The sequence below is a fragment of the Notamacropus eugenii genome, chromosome 3, assembly GCF_028372415.1.
Source record: "Notamacropus eugenii isolate mMacEug1 chromosome 3, mMacEug1.pri_v2, whole genome shotgun sequence".
Classification (NCBI taxonomy): domain Eukaryota; kingdom Metazoa; phylum Chordata; class Mammalia; order Diprotodontia; family Macropodidae; genus Notamacropus; species Notamacropus eugenii.
In genome coordinates, this window is record NC_092874.1 from 302,156,281 (window position 1) to 302,183,811 (window position 27,531).

The 27,531-nt window shown below is 44.5% G+C and overlaps 1 protein-coding gene across 6 annotated transcripts in view; it reads left to right on the top strand.

The window, feature by feature from the left end:
• Nucleotides 1-27,531, top strand: part of EFCAB6 (EF-hand calcium binding domain 6) — a 229,218-nt gene that overhangs the window by 183,973 nt on the left and 17,714 nt on the right. For all 6 annotated transcript variants that reach the window (XM_072596357.1, XM_072596355.1, XM_072596354.1 and 3 more), the window contains 2 exons: nt 6,308-6,503; nt 13,708-13,899. In XM_072596357.1, coding sequence (XP_072452458.1) covers nt 6,308-6,503; nt 13,708-13,899 — 388 coding nt within the window. The remainder of the gene's footprint in view (nt 1-6,307; nt 6,504-13,707; nt 13,900-27,531) is intronic.

The window sequence follows — 27,531 nt, forward strand, 5'->3', positions numbered from 1 at the left end:
GGGAAGGTCATGAACAAAGTGGAATTCATGATTGACTTCCTAGAGGAGGTGGAATTTGGAACTGGGCTTTAACAAATGGCTAGAAATTCAATAGACTTGTGAATAGGTATGGTACTTGTATCCCCATGGTAGATGCTTAATAAATATTTGTTGGTGGACTAGTTTACTAAATAGACAGAGAAGGAGAATCTAGGATATTCCGGGGCAGGGAATGTCATAAGCATTAGATTGGGGTTGGACCAAGTGACCTTCAAAGTTATTTTCAGCTCTTTCAGGGCTCTGACTTTGACCTCTGTATCTTCCTGCCTTTGGCCACCTTCATCTATTGTGTCATCTTGCTCTGGGCCAGCTCTTTGAGGCTTATGGAACCCTTTCCTCAGAGTAACCCTTGGCGAGCAAGAACGATTATCCCTTTATGATAGATGCCAATAATGAGGTTTCTCAGTGTCACTGGGAATGGAAGCAGGCCACCAGCACTTTGGATAGCTCCTCTGTGGTGAGCAAGAGCCTTACTGCAGGGGCATCCTGGATGGGCTGTGATCTGCACTGATGGAGAGAGCCCTCCCCCCAAACCCCATCATGGAGATCATTAACCCATTGGAACATTTTTGATACTAACAAGGGCTTACATTCTTAGGTCCCTTTATGACATACCAGTTAGTGCCTGTCAGAGCAGAGGATTCAAAGTCAATCTCCTAACTCCTACCATCCATCCTTAACACTTTCCTCATTAAGGCACTGCCTTGAACCAGCCTGGATGTGTCTGTAGAGGTTTCTCTTTCCTTGTCCTAGTCCTTAAAGGGTGTGTTTTCGTCTCTTCTCCCTTAAGCGAGCTTCCTCCTCAGGGAGAGGATTTGCCGCCCACCGAGGAGTCTGCTGCAGTCCCTGGATGCAGGGACCTTTCCTGGAAGGCAGTTCTGACAAGCTCTGGCCTAAGTGAGTGTAAAAATCCCCTGCTTCCCTACAGCCAGACCTGCCTGCTTTTCAATCAGCTCCCCCAGAACCCTCCACAGCCTACCTTCCAATGTAGTGATCAACTTTTTTGTGAATTGCCACCCTGAAAAGGAACTGTCTCTCCAACGACGACATTTGTTTTCTCAAAGCCCTCCTGATGAGACCATCTCTCTATCTGTAATTATCCACTCATTCTTCTTTCCTGGGTCCAAAATAGACTTTTTCCCTCAATAATGCCGAGGCGATTAGCATATGCATTTGATTTTATTACTAAATTTTAATACCAACTTGGCAGTTTATCTTCCAGATGAAATACTGTTGATTATTCTTTGGTGCCCTGTTGCTGGTGTTCTAGCCAGCTCCAGCCTGGCAATACAGGAGGCTGCTCTGCAGCTGTGGAGATAGGAAGGAAAGGTCTATGTTGTTTACTCCGAGAAGCAGACATTCAGCAATAGCCTTCTTCTCCTTTCCATTCCCTCACCCATCAGTGAGCATTTACTAAGCACCAACTCAGTACCAGGTGCTGGGTGAGGTGTCCTAGGGAGAGGAAGACCACAGAGGTAAAGTTACCAGGGAGGGGTGGAATGGGTAATTAGATCCCAAAGTACCCAGTAACTGAGGGTGGAAGGAGACAACATTAACTAGGAAGGGCACCTGGCCAGCCGTGAAAGGTACTAGGGATTAAGAGGTTGGAGTGAATAGGGAGAGCATTCCAGGCAGCCTGTGCAAAAACAGAGATGGGAGATGGAGATCTGATTTGGGGGAAAGCACAATAAGGTTCAAATGTCAAGTAGATGACAGGCCTTTAAATATCAGGCAGAGGACTTTGTATTTTATCCTAGTGGCACTTGGGAGCCACTGAGGTTTATTGAATAGTGGAGTAGGAAAGAAGAAGAGGGAATAAGCATTAATATAATGCCTACTGTATGCCAGACACTATGCTAAGCACTTTTTTTCTCACAAATGTTATCTAATTTAATCCTTACAACATCCCTGGGAAGCAGATTCTATAACACAGAGAGTCCTGTACTTTTCAATCTCACTTTAGTAGCTATGTGGCGGATGGATTAGGTGAAAGACTGGGAGCCAAGTAATCTATTATTCAAATAAGTCATTAGTTCAAGTGAGCATGAAGAAGTCCAGAAATGGAGTGGTGGTGGTGGTGATGACCATGTAGATAGATGGGGATATGAGTTGTGGAGGCAGAATCAAGACTTGTGAGAAATTGGATGGGGGGGGGGGGAGAGCAGTAAAGATCAAGGTCTCAGCTGTTGTCAACAGCCAGGTTAGGTTTGGAACCTGTGTCCTGGTAATCAGAGGAGGCCTCTTCTAGGAGGTGGCACTTGAATCTAGCTTTTTGTAGGGGACCCGGGGGTGACAAGTGGAAGAGGTAAGGAGGGAGAGCATTCCAGGTCCGGCAAACATTTGTGCAAAAGCCTGGAGATGGGAGATGGAATATTGTACCTGGAGATCAGAAAGTGGTTTAGTGTGACTGCAACATAACAGTGAGAGAGTGAGCAATTTACCATTAACCTGGAAAGGCTGGAGCAGCTGGAAACAACTGGAGGTGATGGCTAGGGGATTTAAATGTTAAAAAAGGAGCTTGTGCTTTTCCCCTGGAGGCGAGAGGAAGCTGTTCAAGCCTCTCATGCTGGGGACTGCATGATAGAATCTGGGCTTTGGGAACGCGCCAAAAAAGAAGAGGCTGAGTCTCGAGAGACGCCTCAGCCAGCTCTCTCTGGAGCGGAAGAGCAAGTTTCATCCAGTGTCCTTAGTAAGTATTGTTGGTCATTGTGTTGGTCCTAAGTCTTTCACAGTCGGCTGTCTTTACCATGTTGTTGAAATTATGATTCTTAGGAAATCCTAGAATTCTAAGTCTAGGGTTAGAAGGGACCTCAGAGGTCATCTAGTCCAATTCCCTCATCTTACAGAAGAGGAAACTGAGGCCCAGGGGGTGAAGTGACTTGCCAAGGTCACACAGCTAGTGAGCCAGAGCAGAGTCAAAAATTGAACCCATCTCCTCCGACTCCAAAGTCCACATTTCCATTGTATCATGTTGTCTATCCAGCATGATATCCCATGTAGGAGGTTACATCATGCCAAGTTTATTATCTCATTTTGATTGTCCAAATACTCCTCCAGAGGTTAGTTGTATCGGTAGGATTGTTCCCATTGAGCAGAGGAGAGAACTGAGTCTCAGAGAGGGAAATAGACTTGCCCAAGGTCAGACATCCAGGAGGTGGCAGCACCAGGATAGAAACTGTTCTTGTTCCAAATTCACTCACCTCTAATGAGAACAGGCTTAGGCGTGCACATTCATTCATTCATCCATCCACCAAGTCTTTTCTAAGTGGCTACTGTGGCTAAGCAATGGGAAGACAAAGGGACCAGAACACAGTGCCTGCCTTCAAAGGACTTACTACAAAATCTTTCTAATTCAGTCTCTGAAAGGTAGGTAGTATGATGGAAGAAAAAACCATGGATCCAGGGTCAAAGGACAAGGTTTTGAATCCTGCCAATCTACTTCGTGGGTAATCTTGATGAGTAAGCTGTTCAGCTTCCCCAGGCTCCAGGTTTCTCATCAGTTGGGTTTCCAAGGTCTCTTCCAGCTCTGACCTCTCTGACTGTGGGCTCCCTACGGTCCCTTTTAGCTGTAAATATGATAAATGACAGATTTAGGCCTGAAATGGGACCTGGCTTCTCAGAGAATTGGGGGAGAAATGACAGTACATTTATGCATGGACACACATATTTCCCTCTCTCTATATTTAGACACACAACCAAACGAGTTTTTTATTTTATTTTTTTGAGAAACTTCTAAACCGCCGAGCTTCTGGTTGTAAAAATATATTTTTGAGTATTTTTTCTGCCAGGGTTTTGAGAGCAAAGTTTGGCAACGTCAGTTTCAAGCCTGCAAGAAAAGCTTTTTAAAAGAACTTTAACTTGGCTTCTCACCAGTCACTAAGCTTTGCCAATTCAATCTTCCTTCAAGGTGTCTCTTAAATCTGTCCCTTCCTTGTCCCAGCAGCCCCTGGTCTAGTTCAGTCTCTCATTACCTCTCTCCTGGACTAGCGAAATAGTTCCTTATGAGGGCATCCTTAGTTTATTGTTTCTCCAATCCATACAAGTCACACCACTAGAGAATTATCCTGAGAACTTGGGAGTCACTAGAGACCTTAAGGTTCTCTAAGTCAATCCTATAATTTTCTCTTTTCTCTCCTCTCCTCCCCTCCTCTCCTCTCTTCCACCTCTCTGTCTTTCTTCTCTCTTTTCCTGTCTTCCCTCTTCGCTTCTGTCTCTCCTTTCTTCTCTTCCATCTCTCTGTCTCTCCTTTCCTCTCTTCTCTTCCCTCTCTTTTTCTCCTCTCTTTCCTCTCTCTCCTCTCATCTCCTTTCTTCTCCTCTCCTTTCTTTCCCTTCTCTCTGTCTGTCCTCTTTTTTCTTCCCTCTCTCTGTCTGTCTTCATTCTCTTGGTTTTTCCTCTCTCTTCTTTTCTCCTCTCCTTTTTTCTCATTCTTCTCTCCTCTTCTCTGCCCTCTCTTTTTCTCCTTCCTTCTCCCTTCCTCTCTTCCCTCTCCTCTCTTCTCTGCCCTTTCTATCCTCTCTTCTCATCCCGTTTCTTTCTCCTTCTCTCTCCTCTCCTCTCTTCCTTCTCTCTCTGTCTCTCCTCTCTTCCTCCTCTCTCTGTCCTCTTTTCTCTTCCCTCTCTTTGTTTTTCCTTTCTTCTTTCCCCCTCTGTCTTTCCTCTCCTTCCCTTCTCATCCCTTCATTTTGTTTTTCATTTCTTTATTGAACTGGGTTTATGATTTTACTGGTGTTGGTAACTCCCAGTGAAGGCTATCCCTCCACCAGTGCAGACCTATTCTGAATTTGATACTGCGGGCCCTTAGAGACTTGCCCAGGGTCACCCAGTCAGTGTAAGTCAGAGGTAAGACTTGAACCCAGGTCTTCTCAACTTCCAGGCCAGTTCTCTTCTTACCATGCCACATTACCTCTCTAACAGAAAGAAACTGTAGCCTAGAGGATTCCAAGCTTGGCCCAAGTCAAGCACTTAGTCAGAAGGAGAACCAATCTTTCTAACTGGGCCCCTGACTCTGAGTTCAGATGCTGCCATGAGCCTAATTCAGTATAGTGGCAGCCTCATTTATTTAGTGCTGCCTGTATGTAGGGCTCAGCACTTGGTTGCAAGGGATGGGAGGAAGGCTCATGGTGGAGGAAAAACAGCTACGCAAAGCCAGTCAGTCACAGCAGCAGATGCTGGAATCGAGGGAGATGTCAAGGTTGGCAAAACACACCCTGTGCGTCATCTCCCTTCACGCTCCCAGCTCCTTGGACAAGTCACTTAGGTCTCTCTCTGGCTGTCTGTTTCTTCTGTTTCTTCATCTGTAATTGGATGAAAAGAATGATAAAGTGTTTATTCCACACTTAGGATCTGCCCCTGTGCTAAAGTGACCTCCCTGTGGTTATACAGTAAGTGTCAAAGATCTCTCCTAACTCCACCCTTCTAACTGCAGTGTTACCTCCCTGTTTTCAGCCCCATCCATCCCCCTTCCTCACTTGCCCGGCCCAGACAGCCCCATCACAGGGCTGCCATAAACCCTGGGATTCCAAGAGAACCAATGTTGTCTCAGTTTACAGAGGAGGAAATGAGGCATAGAGGAGTGGTGTAGGACTTGCCCAACGCTACACAGCTAGGGAAGACTGGATAGTCTGGTGGAAAGGATGTTGGCTTAAGAGTTAGAGGATCTGGCCTCAGTCCCTAACCTGTGGGAGACTGGGCAGACCCCTCCTCTCCTATGGGCCTTAGTTTCCCCATCTATCAAATAGGGACATTGTCCTCTGAGTCACTGATCTCAGTTGGGATGGAGCTGGGACTGGAACCTCTTCTAGAATGGAGATCATGGTGCCCTGGAGCAGATGGTCTGGGGAAGCTTTGAGTTGAGCCTCCCCAGAACCACATTTGAAGAGGCAGAGCAGGACAAAGGAAACCAATGACAGAGTTACATTTACCAAAGTAGGTTTGAAAAACTGAGTTCACAGAACTCAGGTGCAAAACACTTGTTCCAGGCAAAATGTCTCATAGTTTTAGGTAAAAGAGTAGGGTGTGTGTGTGTGTGTGTGTGTGTGTGTGTGTGTGTGTGTGTGTGTGTGTGTGTGTGAATGGTCTAAGTCTCTAAATGAATTACCAATGAAATGAGTGGGGAGATAAGAGTCTGGAAAGCTCATAGCTGACCGCCATCTTGCAGGAGGGCTTCCTGGAGGAGATGTCCCTCCAGCTCTCAACAACTGTTGTCTAGTGAATAGAGGCTTGTGTTGACTGAGTAAACCCCTTCTTTGTGTGTTTCTCACTTTAGCTGGGGGATCTCCTATAATGACAATATCATCTGCTATCATGAATTCCTGAAAGCTTTTGATAACTTAAAACCGACCAAGACTCACCCCAAGGAGAAGGAAGAGAGCCAGACAGTAGTCTTTTCCACCCTGCCTCCTGACCAGGTCCTGAAGAAGATGAAGGAAGTAGTCTTAGCCAACTACGGTACTTTCGTCAAGGTACTGCCCCTGCCCTTCTCACCACTTCCAATAGTGCTTCTGGGTTTCCCAGGGCATTGCCCTGGCTCTCCCCGTGACCCCACTCTCTCCAGCTCTCACCCTGCTCCTCCTGGGCACCATCCCCATATCCATGGCACTCCGTGGCTTCTAATGCTGCTTCCTTGGTGAGGTAGGTGAGCAAAGGGAGATTGTACCCATTTGACAGGGGAGAAAATGGACTCCAGAAAGGAGCAGTAGAATGCCCAGTGTCTCAAGGCTGGGAAGTATACGCAGGACTGACAGAAACACTTTGGTGATGGAGATAAGCATGGATGATCCCTCATTTTTTTAAATGAAAAGAATCATGGTGCAGTGGATGGGGTATTGAATTTTGTGGCGTTACAAAGATCTGGGTTTGAATCCTGCCTCAGATGCTTATTAGCCCTGTGACCACTTCAGTCTTTAGTAGTCTCAGTCTTGCTTCCTTAAAATGGGTGTGACAGCAGCACTTACCCCTCAGAGCTGTTGTGAAGATCCAGTGAGATGATGAACGTGCAGCACCTTCTAAAGGCAGTTGTTACTGTCATTTTACAAGTTAGGATATTGAGGCTCAGACCTAGTGAGGGGGATGGGGCTCCAGTTGAGGGCACTTCCCTCACCCTCCTTCCCAGAAGGAGAGCCAGAGGCAGGAATGCCCTCCCTCTCTCTGGGCCACAAGAGGCTCTGGTGCCTTTTCTCTGCTGGGGCTGCAACTGGCAGCCATGACTGAGGCCAGGGGCAGATCTGGGGAGCCCCTGGGAGATGGAGGGCAGAACTGAAACAATCTGCACCAAGCAGGAAGAAGATGCAAAGAGCTCAGGGTTTTCACCTGGTCAATTTTGATGAGTCCTAGGAATTCCTGGTCAGTCTGATACTTTGACTCTTAGTACATCCCATCCCTTGGTGAAAATGCCCAATGGTGTTGGATGGAGGTGGCCCCACAGCATCCCCACTCCCACTGGGATTCACAGGATCTGGTGCCACTGGGGGCCCAGATGCTTCTGCCTGTTCCTCCTGGTCTAATTCCTGATTGGATCCCAAATCCAATTCCATTTATTGCCTCTCTGGTCTCTCCAAAAACCAAAGATCACAGAACCTGGAGTCAAAAGATCTTGGTACTGTCTCTGGCTTTGCTGCTTTACTGTATGACCTTGAGCAAATGGTCACTTTCCTTCTCTGGGCCTAGTTTCCTCAAGCCATCCTCCACTTAGATCTCAAAGTAATTAAAAAATTCTTTAATAAAAAAGATTATACCTCATTTTAACATTCATTTTTTAAAAAAATTTTGAGTTCTCTCCCTCCTTCCTGACCTTTTCTCACCCATTAGGTAATAAGCATGTTATCCATTATATATGAAATCATGCAAAACTTATTTCTATATAGATTTGCAAAAAAAACAAAAAACAAAAAGAGAAAAACAAGAAAATTTAAATAAGTGAAAAAAATCTGCTTCAGTCTGCATTTAGAGACCAGGGTTCTTTCTGTCTGGAGGTGGATAACACTTTTCATCATTGGTCCTTTGGAACTGTCTTGGGTCATTAGATTGATCAGAAGAGCTAAGTCACAGCTGATATTTCGTTGAATGATCATTTTTTCCCTTGAATACTCAGTTTTACTGGATAGGTGATTCTTGGTTTTAATCCTAGTTCCTTTGACTTTTGGAATATCATATTACAAACCCCTCGATACCTTAATGTAGAAGCTGCCAGATCCTGTGTTATCCTGATTGTATTTTCACAATACTTGAATTGTTTCTTTCTGGCTGCTTGCAATATTTTCTCCTTCACCTGGGAACTCTGAAATTTGGCCACAATATTCCTAGGAATTTTTCTGATCTCTTTCAGGGGGTGATTGGTGAATTCTTTCAATATTTATTTTGCCTTCTAGTTCTAGAATATCAGAGCAGTTTTCATTGATAATTTCATGAAAGATGATGTCTAGGCTCTTTTTTTTTTATCATGTCTTTCAGGTAGTCCCATAATTTTTAAATTATCTCTCCTGAATCCGTTTTCTAGGTCAGTTGTTTTTCCAATGAGATATTTCATATTGTCTTAATTTTTTCATTCTTTTGGTTTTGTTTTGTAATTTCTTGGTTTCTCATAAAGTCATTAGTTTCCATCTGCTCCATTCGAATTTTTAAAGAACTATTTTCTTCAGTGAGCTTTTGAACCTCCTTTTCCATTTGGTTAATTCTACTTTTTAAAGCCTTCTTCTTCTCATTGGTTTTTTGGACCTCTTTTGCCATTTGAGTTAGTCTATTTTTAAAGGTGTTAATTTCTTCAGCATTCTTTTGGGTCTCCTTTAGCAAGGTATTGACCCACTTTTCATGATTTTCTTGCATTGCTCTCATTTCTCTTCCCAATTTTTCTTCCACCCCTCTTACTTGATTTTCAAAATCCTTTTGAGCTCTTCCATGGCCTGAGACCATTGAATATTTATTTTGGATGTTTGGGATACAGAAGCCTTGACTTTTAGGTCTTCCTCTGATGGTGTGCATTGCTCTTCCCTGTCCAAAAGAATGGAAGAAAATACCTACTCACCAAGAAAGTAACTTTTTATTGTCTTATTCTTCTTCCCTTTTTTGGGCATTTTCCCAGCCAGTTACTTGACTTTTGAGTTCTTTGTCAAGAGGAGGGTATACTCTGGGGACTTGTAAGTTTGCAATTCCTCCAAGGTGGCACAATCAAGGGAGAGGAGTTTACTTCTCTCCTGACCTGTGTTCTGATCTGGGAGCAACTATAAGCACTCTTTTCTGAGAGTAGAATTCCCTCTCCAAAGCCTCCTCCAGCTCCATCAACTAGTGCTCCTCCTCACCCTAGGTCCGCCACTCAGGGCTGAGATGCAGATCAGCTGCTCAATTTCCCCAGGGTCTTTAGGCCAGAACTCCAACAATGGAAACTGCTCCTGCCTGGGACTGAGACTAGACTGCTGCATTTCCTTCTCACCCAGATGAAAGTTTTTTCACTGACCTTTGAAGCTGTCTTTGGCATTTGTGAGTTGAGGAATCTGGGACCTGCAGCTGCTGCCAGTGGCGTCTTGACTCATGCTCCAGTCCTGTCCTTGCCGTGATGCGGCCAAGGCCAGGCTGCACTCTGCTCTGCTCCTGGTGCAACAGACCTTTCTGGTTGGCCTTCCAGGCTGCCTTGGACTGGAAATCTCTTTCACTCTGTTGTTTTGTGGCTTCTGCTGCTCTAGAATTTATTTAGAGTCATTTTTTAAGGTATTTTATGTGCTGTGGGAGGAGAGCTTCTAGAGGTGTCCTTCTACTCCACCATCTTGTCTCCACCCTCAGGATCATAGAATGCGTTGTACAATATTGTTCTCACCTCACACAGTGTTCTTCTGGTTCTGCTCACTTTGCATCAGTTCATATAAGTCTTTACAGGGTTTCCTGGAAAGGAAGCTTGCTTGTCATTTGTTATAGCGCAGTAGTATGCTATCACATCATGTACCATTCCTCAAATGATGTGCATCCTGTCAATTCCAATTCTTGGCCACCACAAAAAGGGCTGTTAAAAAATATTTTTGTACATGTCGATCCCTTTCTCTTTTTCTTTGATTTCTTTGGGATACAGGCCTAGTAGTGGTATTTCTGGATCAAAGGGAATGAGCAGTTTTATAGCCCTGTGGGCATAATTCCAAATTGCTCTCTGAATGTTTGGATCAGTTCACAACTCCACCAATAGTGCATTAGTATTTCTTCTTCTCCACACACCCTGCAACATTATCATTTTCTTTTTCTGTCATATTAACCAGTCTGATAGATGTGTAAAGTGGTACCTCAGAGTTGTTTTAATGTGCATTTCTTTAGTCAGTAGTGACTTTGGGTATTTTTTTCATATGACTGTAGACTGCTTTGACTTCATCTAAAAACTGGCTGTTCATATCCTTTGACCATTTGTCAATTAGAGAATGACTCTTGTTTTTATAAATTTGACTCAGTCCCTTATATATTTGAGAAATGAGGCTTTTATCAAAGAAACTTGCTGTAAAAATTATTCTTCAGTTTCCTGCTCTCTTTCTAATTTTGGCAGAATTGGTTTTTGTTTGTGTAAAAACTCAAAGTGATCTTTCTAAAGCACAGGTCTGACCCTATCACTTCTGTCCCCAATAAACCCCAGTGGCCTCCCTATTGCCTTCCTCCAGGTCAGATTTAAAGTCCTCTGTTTGGTGTTCATAACCCTTCCTAACCTGGACCCTTCCAATTTTCCAAGTCTTCTTCACTTCCCTCCCCACCACAGACTCTTTGATCCAGTGACGCTGTCCTCCTTGCTGTTCCATGAACAAGATTCTTCATCTCCCACCTCTGAACATTTCCTCTGGCTGTCCTCCATGCCTGGAATGCTCCACCTACTGCCTTCCTTGTCTTCCTTCAAGTCTCAGCTCAAATCTCACCTTCTTCTATTGGATCGGGGAAGGTTTCTCCAAGTCCCCTTAGGACTGACATTGTATCTGCCTCTTTTTCTGTCCCTCGAATTCAGCACCAAGCCTGACACACGGTAGAAGTGATTGTTGGTTTGAAAAGAGGATGCTGATTTGGAAGACAAAGAAATCCCTTGCTGGCTCTAGATCCAGGATCCCATCATGATGGACAGCTTTCATCCATGGGAGAACATGGCAGCTTTCTAGGGCCCCTTTTCATGCTCCTGTCTGTGCTCAGAAGGGCTGAGTACAAAGAGGAAGTCCCGGGCGGCCATTCTCTGGCTGCATTGGAAGCTTCCCTTCACTAGGATTCTACATCCTCAGGGCAGCTTAACTGCCATTTCTTTCTGCAGAGAGATACTTTTAGAGGGCCAGCATTCAACTTGGCCTGGCCCAGGCCCTGCAGAGAAAACAAGCCTGAGAGAGGTAAAGGACTTGTCTACCATGGCCTGTCCAAATTTAGGCACCTGGTAGTCTTGAGCCTGAGATTTCTGAAGGTATCGGGTCCCAGGCAATTCTGGAGTTGGTCAACCCATCTGGGTGCAAGCTCAAGGTGGGTCTTGCTTCCTGTGTGGCCAGTGCAAGGCACTGACTGGTATCAGGGCATCACTGAAGGCATTGACTGGTATGAAGACACTACTCAAGGTAACTAGTCTCTTAGACCTGGAAGGGGCTCTGTACATCTTTCCCAAGAAGGGCATCTCATGTCCAGGCTGCCTCCCTGAGGGCATCTCCAGTGCCAGCCTCTGACTTTCCCCTTCCCCCTCTCCATGCTGCTCCCTCAGCCATTACCCAGAGTAGCTACTCTTCCCTCAGAGCCCAGGAGCTGGATTATTAAACATACTTTGGTAGCTATATTTCAATAGAATTAATTTGTAATCTTTTTTATGGATTTAAAAGCATGATTCTGAGAAGGGACCCAGAGGCTTTACCAGTGAAGGTCCATGATGCAAAAAAGGTTAAGAATCCCTGACCTAGAAGAAAAAAGGAATCCCAGAGCCCTTGTGTTTTGACATAATTCTTTTAGGTGTTTAAGAAATTCACTGGATTTCCCTGTTCCCGCAGCTTACTTACTCGCCTTCTAACTGAAGACAGTTAATACCCTTGCCTGTTCCTTGCTTCTGAGGAGCTCCCAGGCACCTCATAGAGCATGGTCTTATTACTCCTACTTTGCAAGCGGGGAAACTAAGTCAGCATTGACCCACAGTCCTGTGGCAGTGTTAGAAGTGGAACTCAGGCTCTTGCCTCTTGAGTCTAGCTCGTAGTTTGCTGCACACCACACTCCCTGTGTGAGTTTTCATGAAGGCTGATAAAAAAGAAGATTTTTGGCAAGATGGGTCCAGTATTTTGAAAGTTGCTTGATAGTACACCTGCTGTCCTTCTCTGGAGTAAAGAGATATACCTTGGTTAACCTTTGCTGAACTTCGATTTCTGGGGACTTCCAATTTGGGGTGTGCTGGGAGGCCTGGCATAATGGAGAGAGCACCAGACTTGGCACAAAGTTTGAACTCCCCTCTCTGACAATCACTGGCTAAGTGACCTTGGTGAAGTCACCTTCCTCTTCTGTAAACTCTGGGACTATAGAATTGTGAGCTATTTTTATTTTTTAAAATTTAATTAATTTATTTGTTTGTTTTCAGTTTTCAACAATCACTTCCATAAGTCTTAAATTTTCTCCCCTTTCCTTTCCCCTCCTTCCCCAAGATGGCTTGCAATCTTATAACGGTTCTACACATACATTCTTATTAAACACATTTTCACATTAGGCATGTTGCATAGAAGAATTAAAACTAATGGGAGAAACCATGAGAGAAAACAAATCCAAACAAAGCATAACACAAGAGGAAATAGTCTGCTTCATTGTGCATTCCAGTTCCATAGTTCTTTCTCTGGATGTGGATGACATTCTCCCTCAAGAGTCCTTTCAGAATGTTTTAGGTCCTTGTATTGCTACTTAACCTATGACAAACAGTCCTCGCACACTCTGGCTATTACTATGTAGAATGTTCTCCTGGCTCTGCTCCTTTCACTCAGCATCAGATCATATAAATCTTTCCAGGTTTTTCTGAAGTCTGCCTGTCCATCATTTCTTATAGCACATTAGTATTATATTACATTCATATACCACAGCTTGTTCAGCCGTTCTCCAACTGATGGGCATTCCCTTGATTTCCAATTCTTGGCCACCACAAAGAGAGCTGCTGTAAACATTTTTGTACGTGTGGGACCCTTTCCCATTTTTATGATCTCTTTGGGATACAGTCCTAGAAGTGATATTGCTGGGTCAAAGAGTATGCATATTTTTCTAGCCTTTGGGAATGGTTCTAAATTACTCTCCAGAGTGGTTGGATCAGCTCACAGCTTCACCTACAATGAATTAGTGTTCCAGCTCTCTCACATCTTCTCCAACATTTATCATCTTTCTGTTTTGTCATGTTAGCCAATCTGATGGGTGTGATGTGGTATCTCAGAGTTGTTTGATTTGCATTTCTCTAATCAATAGTGATTTAGAGCATTTTTTCATATGACTGTAGATAGCTTTAATTTCTTCCTCTGAAAACTACCTGTTCATATCCATCGACCATTTATCAATTAAGGAGAGCTATTTTTATAAGTAAATGAATATTTCTAAAAAATCCTGACATCAGATTAACTTTACAGTGTATTTTTACACATCTCGGTCCTCCCTTAGAAACAACGTTGAGAAATATTTCTGAAATCTGTGCCTGCCTCTGACAGGTCTGCATCCTTTTTTCTTTGCCAGGCATTTGCTGCATATGATAAAGAAGATACGGGCATAATCAAAGCGTCAGATTTTGCACAGGTCATAAAAGATTTATGCCTTAAGCTCAAAGACTCTCAATACACGTATGTGCTGAAGAAATTAAGACTTCATCTCAACACTCACATAAATTGGAAATTTTTCCTCCGAAACTTCCCCTGTTTCTTTGAGGAGGTAAGAATGTCAATGAAATGGGCACCATGTTTGTCAAAATAATTTTAATGATTATTTAAAATATGAGAGAATGGACCAATAGAATCAGGGAATTCTCGGTGAACACAGGTCCTGCTTGCATGAGGACCATTCGAAGGTGAATGGATGCTGTTGGTGGTGGGATGGTTTTTCAAGACATCTCTAATCAGGGTGTCTCAGTGGATTTCCCCATCTCTGAATAAGCTGGCTCTTGGAATTTCTATTGCTTCATTTGGCATCTGCATTAAAAGAGGGCCATGTGATTGTCAATAGTTACATCTGGGGTTCCAACAATTAGGAGCTAGCCATCAATTGTCTTAAAGTATTATTTATTTATTTTTACCATTCTTGTCCTGTTTAATTTTGAATTCCAAATCCTCTCTCTTTCTCCTAACCCTCCCCAGCTTACGGGGGAGGCAAGCAATAGGATATCAATTATACATGTAAAATAATGTAAAACATTTCCATGTTAGCCATATTACCAAAAAAGCAAGGAAAATAAAGTGAGAAATTGATATTTCTGCATGCAGAGTTCCTCAGTTCTCTCTCTGGAGGTAGAGAGTATTTTTCATCCTGAATCCTTTGGGGTTGTCTTGGGTCATTGGATTGGTCAGAGTAGCCAAATTAGCCATTGGCCTCTGATTTAGGAGGCAGTACAGGTTGGGGGGTGGGGACAACTGGATTTGGGTTTCAGCTCTGGCACTTGATGCCTTGGTGATCCTAGGTCAAATCACATGATTTCTCTCGGTCTTGGTTTCTTCCTCTGTAAAAGGAGGGTAGGATCTGATCTGACGTTCAGAGAAGTGTCTGGCATGAAGACAGTGTACTGGACTGGGGGTAGGGTGACCCCTGGGCAAATCCCTGAATCTTTCTGAATCTCAGGCAACTCTACAACAGGCCAAAGTGATTCCCCTTTTCAGTGTCTTCCATAAAGGAGCCCTCATGTCAAGGACTTGTATGGGAAGAGACCTGCAAAATCACAGGTGCTGGACTGCCACAAGGACCTCGTGGCTCCATCTGGAGAATGGACAGAGAGGTTGACTGGCCCTCGCCCTCAGGGCTGCCTTCAGAGCATTCACTGGGGGTACATGTAGGAAGAGATGAGCAGTGGGCAGTTGGGAGTTGGAGGTCTGAAACCTGGATGAGGGGTCAGGGCAGAGATGGAGATGTGGATGTTATCTGAGTGTGAGCAGAGAGGATACATGGAGAGAGGGGAGAAGCAGGTCAGAGACAGAGTCTTTAGGGGCCCTTCACATATGGGGATGTCAAAGAGAAGGCACAGTGAAGGATCAGAGGAGAACCAGGAGAGTGCCATTAGGGGAGGAGTGAGGTTTGAGGAGGAGGCGGATTGTCAGGAAGAACAGGCCAGTGGGGGCTGTTGGCAGTTCTAGTGAGGGCAGGCTCAGACTGCTGCAGTACTACCCATGGTCACATGGTGACCTAACCCAAGGGCAGCTCTGTGTGAGAGTGGAGGGGGGAGGCCCTCAAAATCACTGACTTGTAGCCAGGGAATAATGTACAAATTGGGGAAATGGAAAGCACCATTGGCTTGGGAACCTGCAAAAGAAAAGGAGGTAAAAGCATCCTCAGGTAAGGTCTCATCAGGATTGCCAACTGCATTCCCATCTGTCCACTGGGAAACAGGAGGTAAGGTAAACAGTTAAAAGGCAGTTATCCGAGATTCACGCTGGTGGTCGGCCCCAGCAGGGTGCAGCCGCCATGTGGGGGCTCTGCCAGCCACCCTCTGTGTGACTTCTGTGAGCAGCTGCCTCGCTCCCGGCCTCAAGCCTTCCTCATGTGTAAAGCGGGGATGAAGATACACTTGGTCCACTCACCTAGTAATAAATTCCAAATAAGCGAGACTGTTGGAGAGGGGTGGCTGAACCAGATTCATTATCCTGGCATTTTCTTTTTGATTCTCTACATAACACGAATACTTCTCAGTTCTCCCCCTCCCATCCCCCGCCCCCCGAGAAGGCTAGCAACATGTGAAGTCATGCAAAACACATTTCTGAATCAACCATATTGCAAAAAAGTCAGAAAAACAAAGAAAGTGAGAAAATTATATTTCAGTTTGCGCTGAGAATCTATCAGTTCTGTCTCTGGTGGTGGAGAACATTTTTTCATCATGAGTCCTTTGAAATTCTCTTGGATCATTGTATTGATCAGAGCAGGCAAGTCTTTCACGATTGATCATCATGGTAGCATTGCTATTAGTGGGCACAATGATCTCCCGGTTCTTGTCACTTCACTTTGCATCCGTTCATAGAGGTCTTGCCACGTTTTTTCTGCAAGCTCCCTCACTGTCATTTCTTGTAGCACAATGGTGTTCCATCACAACCTGGTCAGCCATTCCCCAAAGGCTGGGCAATCTCTCAAGTTCCAATTCTTTGCCACCACAGAAAAAGCTGCTAAAATATCTTTGTGCATACAAGTCCTTTTCCTTTGATCTCTTTGAGACACAGAGCGAGTCACGGCATTTCCGACGCAAAAGGTATGCACAGATTTATTGTCCTTTGGGCATGGTTCCAAATTGTTCTCCAGACTGGTTGGATCAGTATACAACTGTACCAACAGTGCTTTAGTGTATCAATTTTCCCCCATCCCCTCCAGCATTTGTCATTTCTGATAGGTGTGAGATGGTACCTCCTCAGAGTTGTTTTAATTTTTATTTCTCTAATCAATGGTGGTTTAGAGCTCTTTTATATGACTAAAAATAGCTTTGATTTCTTCTGAAAATTGCCTGTTCATATCCTTTGACCATTTATCAGTTGGGAATGGCTCTTGTTTTTAGAAATACAACTCAGTTTTTTATATGAGAAATGAAGCCTTTGTTAGAGAAACTCGTATATTTTTTTATATTACTTCATTGTCTATGGTACCTTTTACAAAATGAAGCTTACCTGGTTATCTGTTTTAATTAGGTTTTTTATTTTTTTGCTTTTGCTTTATCTGAGATCATGATTGCTATCTCCGCCTTTCTTACTTCAGCTGAAGTGCACTAGGTTCTGCTCCAGCCTCTTATTTTAACTCTGGGTGTGTATTTCTGTTTCAAGTGTGTCTCTTCTAAACAACATGGACTTGGATTTGGGTTTCTGGTCCATTACTGCTCTCTGCTTCCATTTTATGGGGGAGCTCATCCCACTCCCATCCCCAGCTATTATTACTAACTGCATTTTCCTCCATTCCATTTTCTTCTCTTTCTTCTCCTCTCTTTTTATCCAGTCCCTCCTCAAAAATCTGTTGTAATTCTGACCGCTGCCTCCCTTTTATCATTCCTTCCTCCTTTATGTTTCTTTCCCCTCCTATTTTCCTATTGGATAAGATAGATTTCTATGTCCAACTGAGTTTGTGAATCTATCTATCATCTCTCTGTCTGTCTATCTGTCTGTCTGTCTGTTTGTCTATCCGTCTATCCATTTGTCTTTTCGCCCATCCACCCATCCACCCATTTATCTATCTATCTATCTATCTATCTATCTATCTATCTATCTATCTATCTATCTATCTATCTATCTATCTATCTATCATCTATCTATCTATCTATCTATCTATCTATCTATCTATCTATCTATCTATCTAGCTATCTATCTATCTATCTATCTATCTATCTATCTATCTATCTATCTATCTATCTATCTATTCTTCTCTCTTTGAACCAATTCTGATGAGAGTGAGATTTAAGCATTGCCTGTCACCCTCTCCTCCATTTTCCTCTCCACTGTACAAGATCTTTCTTGGGCATCTCTTTTATGTGAGAAAATTTGCCCCGATTCTATTTCTCCCTTCCTTCTGCTCCTAGTGCATCCCCCTTTCTCGTCTTGCCTTTTATTTGACGATCATTTCAACGTAATCTCCTCATACCCCTACTCTTTTTCTATATAGACTCCTCCTAACTATACTAAAATGGTAAAGTACTTAGGAGTTACATAGATCATCTTCCCATATAGGAATGTAAATGGTTTAATTCTTTTGAGTCCCTTATGATTATTCTTTTATATTTACCTTTTTACCTTTATCTTTAGTCTTGTGTTTGAATGTCAAATTTTCTATTCAGGTCTGGTCTTTTCATCAGGAATGCTTGAAAGACTTCTATTGCATTAAATGTCAATTTTCCCCCTGAAGGATTATACTCAGTCTTGCTAGGTAGGTTATTTTTGGTTGTAATCCGAGTTCCTTTGTCTTCCAGAATATTATATTGCAAACCCTTCGCTCCTTTAATGTGAAAACCACTACATCTTGTGTGATCCTGACTGTGGCTCTGTGATATTTGAATTGTTTGTTTCTGGCTGCTTGCAATATTTCTTCCTTAACTTGGGAAGGCTAGAATTTGACTGTAATATTACTGAAAGTTTTCATTTTGGAATCTCTTTCAGGAGGTGATTGGTGGATTCTTTCCATTTCTATTTTACCTTGTGGATCTAAGATATCAGGGCAGTTTTCCTTTATGATTTCTTGACATTTGATGCCCAGGTTCTTTTATTAAGCATGGTTTTCAGGTAGTCCAATAATTCTTAAATTGCCTCTGCAGGTCAGTTACTTCTCTGATGAAATACTTTACATTTTCTTCCATTTTTTCATGCTTTTGACTTTGACATCAAGAATCCTGACTCTGCTACTACCTGTGTGATCTTGGACATGTCACTTTCTTTCTTGAGCCTCAGTTTCCCCTCTGAAAATGAAGGAATTGGGCTGGGGTCCTCTAGGATCCCCTCCACCTCTGGCTATGGCTCTAGGATTCTAAATCCTCCTTAGAAAATCTTCCCACCATGCTGGAGGCCTCTCCCTGGCTCCCTGGGCAACAGGAGGGCCATTTTCTTGGCTGGGACCTTCCTCCTTCCAACACGGGCAGCCCACCCCTCCTGTTTTCATTGTGTCAGCGGTGTGGTCCCCTTTGCCTAGGCCCCTGGAGGGCCCTCCTGGGGCCTGACCATCTGACTTGCAGACAAAGCCTTCCATGTGAGGGTAGGGCCTGACCTGCTTCTAACCAGAGCTTAGCACAGTTCTTGGCCCATAGCATGTGCTGAACAAATGCTTCCTCTCTCATTCATGTATTTTCCCCTTTGTTTCCCTTGTCACCAGGATAAACTTCCTGAGGACAAGCTCTCTTTGTTGTTCCCCTAACTTAGGAGCCTGAAATAGCTCCCTACAGCTTTTGAGACAAAGTCTAAAGCTGAATAAGTTCCCTTTAAATAGGACCGAGTCGAATTCTTCATGTAGGTGGTAGGTAAATGGCCCCCAACTCAGGATTGCTGCCTCCAGATTTGGAGATCTCTTCCTACAGTACAACAGAGAAGTAAATTGAATTGTTTCTTAGGAAATGTGGGTGGGGATGGGAGAGAAAGAGGCAGGGAGAGACAGAGGCACTGACAGAGACAGAAGAAGAGAAGGAGAGAAAAAAGAAGGGGAAGAGGAGAGAAAAACACAGAGACAGAGATGGGGAGAGACAGAGACAATGACAGAGATGGAAGGAAGGAGAGAGAAAAAAGAGGGGAAATAGGGGAGAGAAAAAAGGGAGGGTGGAAGTGGGGAGAGAGAAACATGGAGACAGAGATGAGGAGAGAAAGAGACAAAGACAGAGACAGAAAGGAGAGAAAAAAGAGGAGGGAAGGGGAGAGAGAAGAGGGAGAGGGGGAAACAGAGAGAAGTAGACACAGTCAGACATAGAGACAAAGACAGAAGGAGGGAAGGAAACAGAAACAAAGAGAAGGAGAAGAGGAAGAGACACTGAGACAGAGACTCAGAGCATCGTTTAGCTGAGTAAGAGTCACCCCCATTTACCAGCCCCCTGTTCTACCAAAACAACAAGCCGCTAACTCTTGGGTGGTGGGAGAACGAAGTAAGGCCCCCAGCCTCAATCCAGGGATCCTTTTATTTTCCTTTTTGTTTTTTAAAGTCACGACTCAGCAGAAACCCATCTCCAGCCTCTCTACTTTTCTTTCAATTTTATTGCAATGCAAGTAATAGGCTTTTGAATGAAACCATGCATTCTGTCCTTGGGGTAATTAAATAGATCATAGAATGTCAGAGCTGGTTGGGAATTTAAGAGGCCCCATGCACACTCACTCCCATTTGGCAGATGAAGTAACAAAACCCCAGGAAAGGTAGATTGAATTACCCTTTGAGTTAGAAGGTGGAAAAGCTGGGATTTGAACCCAGGACCCCAATTCCACATGAAGCCCTTATGATGTCACAATCCAGCCCCCAGGGGGCTGCCATCATCTCCGATTTTTTAAAAGAAAAAATACAGCTCCGGCAAATATACCATTGCTGCAGCTCCAGGGTTTGGGCCCCCTCTTCTCCCTGCCATGAAGAGAGGGCATTTAGAATGTAGTTTTCCCACTGAAGAAGATCCCATAAACCACCTCAAAATATTTGTAATCTTATATTGTCTCCATCTTTTTCCATGGGTTGCCAACGGTGGTCCTTAGATTTATTTTTCTTTTTACGCTGTCCATGTATTTTTAAAGAAAATAAAAGAGGATGTGGAGGAAGTTTTCCTTTCTGGAGGGGCAGCCCTGGAGACTGTTGTGAATTAGATGGAGTCACCGGGATGACCTCCATTCCCTTTCTTCTGAGGCTAAATGCTCCTGATGGGATGGGACTGGTTTCAAGATCCCCAAATGTCTTCTTCCTCCTCTGCTGCTTCCCTTCCTGCTCCCCCAATAGATTCTTGAAGGAAGATTCAGAGCAGGACCTCTAACTAGCAAGGCTTCCCTGGGTCTTACTTTCTTCCTCCATAAAATGAAGGAGGTTGGACTGGGTGGGCTGAGGCAGGCAGGGACGTCCTGCAGCCAGCTCCCACACATGGATGCACCTGTGGAAGTCAAGACATCGCAGACTGGGGCTTGATTGTCTTGTGGGCATCTATACATGATGTTCATAATGCAGATTGAACTGAAAAGCATGTCATGCATAGGAAGCTGGTTGTTAAACGTTTGCCAGCACACCAGGTTGAGGGTTCTGCCAGGTTTTTGACCTGATTCTCCCCTCAAATTCCTCCCCTTCTCCTGGCCTCTTTCCTCACTGTTAAATGAGTAGCTTGGGCTTGTTAAGTTCTAGGGTCTGTTACTGTTGTGAAATTGTGATCTATTCATAAGAGTTGCTTTACTTCTGACCCTTTACACTCTTGGGCTTTAATTTCCCCATTTGTAAGTAAGGGATAATCATACTCAGAATCTATGAGAAGGAGTTAATGTCAGTGGTCCTCTAGCGTGACCCACACTACGCGGTCATCCAACCTCCGATGAAGTCCTCTGATGAGGGCGGGAGGGTGTCCCTTCCACAGGGAGTCAGTTTCACTGTCAGACCACTCACACTGGAAGTTCTTCCTTCCATTAAAGCCTAAATTTGTTCCAGCAACTGCCACGCCCCCCATCTCTGTTCCTCCCTCTTCCCCGACAGCCCTGGAAGCTGTTGTCCTGCCCACCCCCCTCCTTCGAGGCTTCTTTTTCTTCTCCAGTTCCCTCCATCCATACTCATGAGTTTTCATTATCCAGATGTGCTCTAGTATTTATGTTATTCTCATAAAAATAGTTGAACTCAGCACTGCAGATGTGACCTGCGACCTGAGTGGCTGGCTCAGCAGCCTGTATGACCTCACTTGCTCTGGACACTCTCTCAGTAGAACAGGACAGCGGGGGCTTGCCGTGGTTGAGTCACTGAAATTCCAGTCCCATAAAACTCTCAGATCTTTTAGGATCTGTGGTCTAGCTAGGCTTCCCCCATCTTTTATTTGGGAAATTGATTTTTTGAACCCAAGTATAGAAGCTGACATTTATCCCAAATAAATTTCATCTTATTGGAGCCAGTCTATGTCTATCTAGCCTGCTGATGAATACATTGGGGATTCTGACTGCCATCTGATACCTCTGTTTTTCTGTGTCTTTTGAATAGTGGAGAGCGGGCAGTCTCACCCTTGGGGAGCATAAGGTGCTGCTTCCTCTAGAGATTTTCCTCCAGGAGTAGGGAAAAAGGGAGTGAACAAGCATTTATTAAGCTCTTACTATGTGCCAGGCATCGTGTTAAGCATCGCACAGTTATTATCTCATTTGACCTTCACAAGGAAACTGAGACAGTGGATGAAATGACTTGTCCAAAGCCATGCAGCTAGCGTGTATGCCAGGCACCCTGACGCAACTCCCATCTTGGCTGTGGATTAGATTGTGTCTCTTGAAGAAGGGGTGTGGAAGGCAGCGGAGTCCAAGTGCAAAGGCCCTGGAGGGAGGAGTGATTCAATCTTAACTCTGCCTCCTTTTCTGTGTAACCAGGAAGTCCCACTTCACCTTTCCCTGCCCCAGTTTCCTCTTTTGTAAAATCACATCTTCCCTCTGTCACTGTGCCAATTTTCAGTGCTGTGGAGATCATTGCCACTAATGTCCCTCTTTCTTTTTATTCTTTATTATTATTGGGAATGACTGAATGAGAACATTTCTTACTCATTTATTAAGTATTTCCTATGCACCTACCATATTGCTTCAACTTCATGATAACTTGATAATAACTGTAATTAGTGGCAGTGTTGCAGAGCGGATCAGGTACTGGACTTGGAAATCCCACCTCAGACACTTAATAGCCAAGTGACCCTGGGCCTCAGTTTCTCTGCTTGTAAAATGAAGGGTCTGGCTGTGATGGGCGGCTCTAACGCTGGATCCTCTGACTGACCAAAGGTTGGACTCAGCTGCTGAAAGGGGACTGGCACTCTTCTCCCAGCTGAAGGAAGGATGACATAGCAGCTCGGCCCATCCTTGTGGACTAGCAAACTTGCTGAGAGGTTGGCTGACTGGCCTCCTGCTAGAACTGCCCAAGCGCTTTCCTCACCACTCCTCGAGGTGGACAGACCAGATTCAGAGTGGGCCTTTTTCAGCACGAATGTTAGAAGTGATGTCTGTTCGTCCCCATTTTCCAGGTTGGATATGGAGGGGCTGGGAGCCTGGACTCTCCGTCAGTCTTGCTCTTGTAAAGCCCCCATTGCCCGGCCCCTTGTGGCACGCCCACTATTTTCATTTGTATTTTAGGGAGGGTTTATCTTTATTTTTTTTTTAATGACAAAGCTTTTTTTAAACTGCTGTTGCTTCTTTAAATCCTCATTTCTTCCTGGTAAATACAAATGAAGATACAGTACAATTAATTTGCTTGCTAATCAAAATATTTGATCAAATGAAGCAAATTTTCAATTCTTAGAAGCAATTACCCCATTCTTCGGGACGAAGAAGGAGGATTCTTTCCTGAGTGATTCCAATTAGAATTCTTGCTACCTGCTGGGGGCCTGGTCTCTGGGAAGTGAAAGGTTTCCTCCGCTCCCCACCCACCCACCCACAGACAGGACTGGGGCGGGGCGCAGTATCGTGTCTATATAGAGATTTAGACACACATAAAAATGGATATATATAATATATTTTATATATATATAATGTATTATATGTAAAACTTTGTGCGTGTGTTTGTGTGTGTGTGTGTCTGTATGTGTGTGTGTCTGTGTGTATATGTGTGTGTGTGTGTGTGTGTGTCTGTGTGTGTCTGTGTGTGTGTGTCTGTGTGTGTGTCTGTGTGTCTGTGTGTGTATGTGTCTGTATGTGTGTGTGTCTGTGTGTGTATATGTGTGTCTGTGTGTATACATGTGTGTGTATGTGTGTTTGTGTGTGTCTGTGTGTCTGTGTGTGTATGTGTCTGCATGTGTGTGTGTATATGTGTGTCTGTGTGTATATGTGTGTCTGTGTGTGTATACATGTGTGTGTGTTTGTGTTTGTGTGTGTGTCTGTGTGTCTGTGTGTGTATGTGTCTGTATGTGTGTGTCTGTGTGTGTCTGTGTGTATATGTGTGTCTGTGTGTGTATACATGTGTGCATGTTTGTGTGTGTGTGTCTGTGTGTGTGTGTTTGTGTGTGTGTCTGTGTGTGTCTGTGTGTATATGTGTGTCTGTGTGTATATGTGTGTCTGTGTGTATACATGTGTGTGTGTTTGTGTTTGTGTGTGTGTGTGTGTGTGTCTGTGTGTGTATGTGTCTGTATGTGTGTGTCTGTGTGTATATGTGTGTCTGTGTGTGTCTGTGTGTATGTGTGTGTGTCTTGGTGTGTCTGTATGTGTGTGTGTCTGTGTGTGTGTTTGTGTGTCTGTGTGTGTATGTGTGTGTCTGTGTGTGTGTCTGTGTGTGTGTCTGTGTGTGTGTGTCTGCGTGTATGTGTGTGTTTGTGTGTCTGTGTGTGTCTGTGTATGTATGTGTGTGTCTGTGTGTGTCTGTGTGTATGTGTGTGTCTTGGTGTGTCTGTATGTGTGTGTGTCTCTGTGTGTGTCTGTGTGTGTATATGTGTGTATGTGTGTGTATACATGTGTGTGTTTGTGTTTGTGTGTGTGTCTGTGTGTATGTGTGTGTCTGTGTGTGTGTGTGTCTGTGTGTGTGTGTGTGTGTGTGTGATCCTAATGCTGAAATTCAGTCAGTGAATCAAGCAGCTTAATTAGTAAATTGCAACCTTTAATGGTTGAACTCATTTCCTGGAAACGTTACTAATCCCAGAACTCTAGCGTGGGCAGAGGCCTTGATAATGCAGCAGGTTGCTCCCGGTAGTTGGCCCCCACCTCCCCAGGCTCACAGTCATATCTAGGACCCTGAAGCTGGAGGGCCCTCGGAGCTTCTAAGGGGGCAGGGACCTTGCCCCAGGTCCCCAGCAGTAATGGGCCCAGTGTGGGCTTTGCTGCCTGCAGCAGTCAGGGAAACACCAGTTTACCTCCTGCTGTGGCCATGCTTTGGGGTCTTCACCCTGCTCCGTGTGGGTTCTGTTGGAAAAACCTTAGAGGATGGCTCATTTCACAGGGGAGGGAAAGGAGAGGCAGAGAGAAAAGGGTTTTATCCAGGATTACACAGGCTGTGAGTGACTGAGTCAAGATCCAAACCCAGGTCCTTCTTTCCAGGACATTCAGTGGCCTCTGAGGTTCCTTACATTGCTGCCACAACACGGTTCTGTGTCATCTCTGGTCTTTCTGCTGTTTGACATCCTCCATGCCCATACTGGAGCAGGGCAAACTATGTGAAACCCAGCACAGAAGGGAACCGAATCAAAGCAAACTAAAGTTAAAATAGGTGCTCATGGCTGGGTCCTTGTGGGTCATCTACCAAAGTGTGGCTCAGACCTGAGTTCTGAGAACTGATTCAGCTTCGGACAGCAGGAACCCCTTTGTAAGCAGAAGCATAGGCAGAGAGAACCATTTCCTTCTGAAAAATCCAGACAAAAGATGAGTGGTTGTGGAAGTCAGGCAGCTTATCACAGCAGCTTACCTACCCCTTACTGTGGTGGAGAGACAGACCCAGACCAGAAGGAACTTTGGCTATTTGAGGAAGTACTTCACATCTTGGAGAAGTGGGGGGCAGACCTCCGATGGATTTTGCCAGCTTTATAATCTTGGGGTCTGAGAAGCAGAACAGGGACTATCAGAGCTGAGAGGGATTTTAGAGCAGAGGATGTCAGAGCTGGGAGGGGCCCTAAAACAGGGTGCATGAGAGCTGGGAGGGAGCTTAGAACATGGAATGTCCGACCAGAGAGGGCCTTGAGACCAGGGAATGCCAGAACTGGGAGGATGCTTAGAGTAGAGATTGGCCAGAACTAAGAGAGAGAGAGGCTCCTTTGAGCAGGTGATGTGAGAGTTGTCAGGAGCCTCAGAATATAGAGACCTGAGGGCATGAGATGTTGGGTACAACCATAAAGCAGAGAATACCGCGGAAAGGATTCCCATTGGCCTATAGGTCCTGCCGCCTTATTTCCCAGAGGAGGAAACAGACTCAGAGGGCAAGTGACCTGTTCTATCTCACAAGGGTGGGATTAGAATCCAGGTCTCTTGCTCCTTGAGGTGTTTCCCAGTTTGTACTGATCATTGGAAACCTCAGAGTCCAGTGAACTTGCTTGGAATTGAATTCCATAAATTCTTCTAAAATGGATGAAGAGGGGGAAATCCCCTCAAAATAGAAATATAAAATGTGAATAAACATAAATAGATCTCATCTACAATCCTAACAATTCCGCTAATAATTTTATTTTAACTTTTAAGAAATGTCACCCCCCCTTGCTTGCCGGCCCATTGTCAACTGGAGGTGGGTGTGGAGGCTCTGGGTGCTGGTGCCTGAGCTAGCGAGCACCAGCCACAATGCAGACCTGCCTCCCACATCTGCACACTCAATTCCTCTCCTCATATTTCTTCTCTTAATAATACAGCTGTAGCTCCTATCCTGAGGGGACTTTTTATGTAAAGCGTAGTTAATATTGGAAAGTGTTATTTGCATCTGAAGATGGTGGTGTCTTCTCTGATTAGGAGAAGCATTCCGTCTAGTCAGGGAAAAAGCATAATTTTTTTCCATTCAGATATAATGATCCTGGGAGAAGTGACAGAGAAATAATCGGGCCAGACCAACAGCCATCTGTTGGTGGTGTCGCCTCCCCCTCCGAGCTCGACAATGGCGAGACAGACTGGTGGAGATGGAAAGGAGGACCCATGGTCCTTGTCTTGCGCTGATTTCCCCTTACAAGAAATCTGACTCAGGCGAAATCTTCCCAAGGCCAACAAGAGCCTGATGAAATGTGAAATAACATAACAGAAGTGCCCATTTACTGGGCCTGTTAGGATCCACCCCCATTTTACAGAGGGGAAAAGTATGAGTCTCAGGGGCTCATGTTAGGATCCTAGAGCCAGAGAAGGGTGGGACCTTAGGGATCATCTTGTTTCAGACTCTTTCTCATAGGTGAGAAAACTGCCATAAAGTGACTTTCCTGAGATCATGTGTGTAGGTGGCACAACAGTCGAGGTCCTCAGATGCCAATTCTATCCTCATTTCTATAGTACTGTAGTCTTTGGAGAGCCAGTGATTAACTTTTTAACTTCAAAAGTGAGATAAGAAAGTCCTTGAGTTTCAGTTCTTAATTCAATTTAATTTCAAAGCATGTTAAGCACACACCTACAAGGATGGAGGATGCTGGGTACAAATATATGATGGTTGGAAAGGGTAAGTTGGAGCACAGCTAAGTCTGGAGTCCAATGGGACTTCAACATAGAGTCATGTGAAATAGGAAAGCTAGTCTGGAGCCAAGCTCTGGTCCAGAGGCCTTGAGTGCCAGGCTAAGGAGCTGCTAGTTTATTTTAGGCTGAAGACTACAGGGAGCCTCTGAAGGTCTTTAGGGAGGGGAGGGTTGAGCTGAAATTTGCCAAGAACTTCCCTAAGTAAGAAAGTAAGTAAGAAAGCCCACACAGCTGGGGGTGCGGGACCGCGGTTCTAGTCAGGATGACCTCAGTTTGGGCAGTGCAGGAGGCTATGAAGATTCACAAAGCTTGGTCATAGTGGACTCCGTGACCTTTCTCCCTCGGGACTGTATTCTCATGTGTGCATCAGGGGAACTGGGCCTCCATCTCATAGCTTTCCATCTGATCCAACCCCTCATTTTACAGATGGGGAAACTGAGGCTGAGGGACATTTTTTTTTTTTTATAATGGTTTATCTTATGGACACAGATTGTTAGCATTATAGATGGGATTTTGAACCTGGTCTTCTGAATCCAGAGCCAAAGATCTATCTGGTGGCCTCTAGGCTCTCTTCTGGCCCTGGTGTATGACAGTTCTGGTCTTTCTAGTGTCC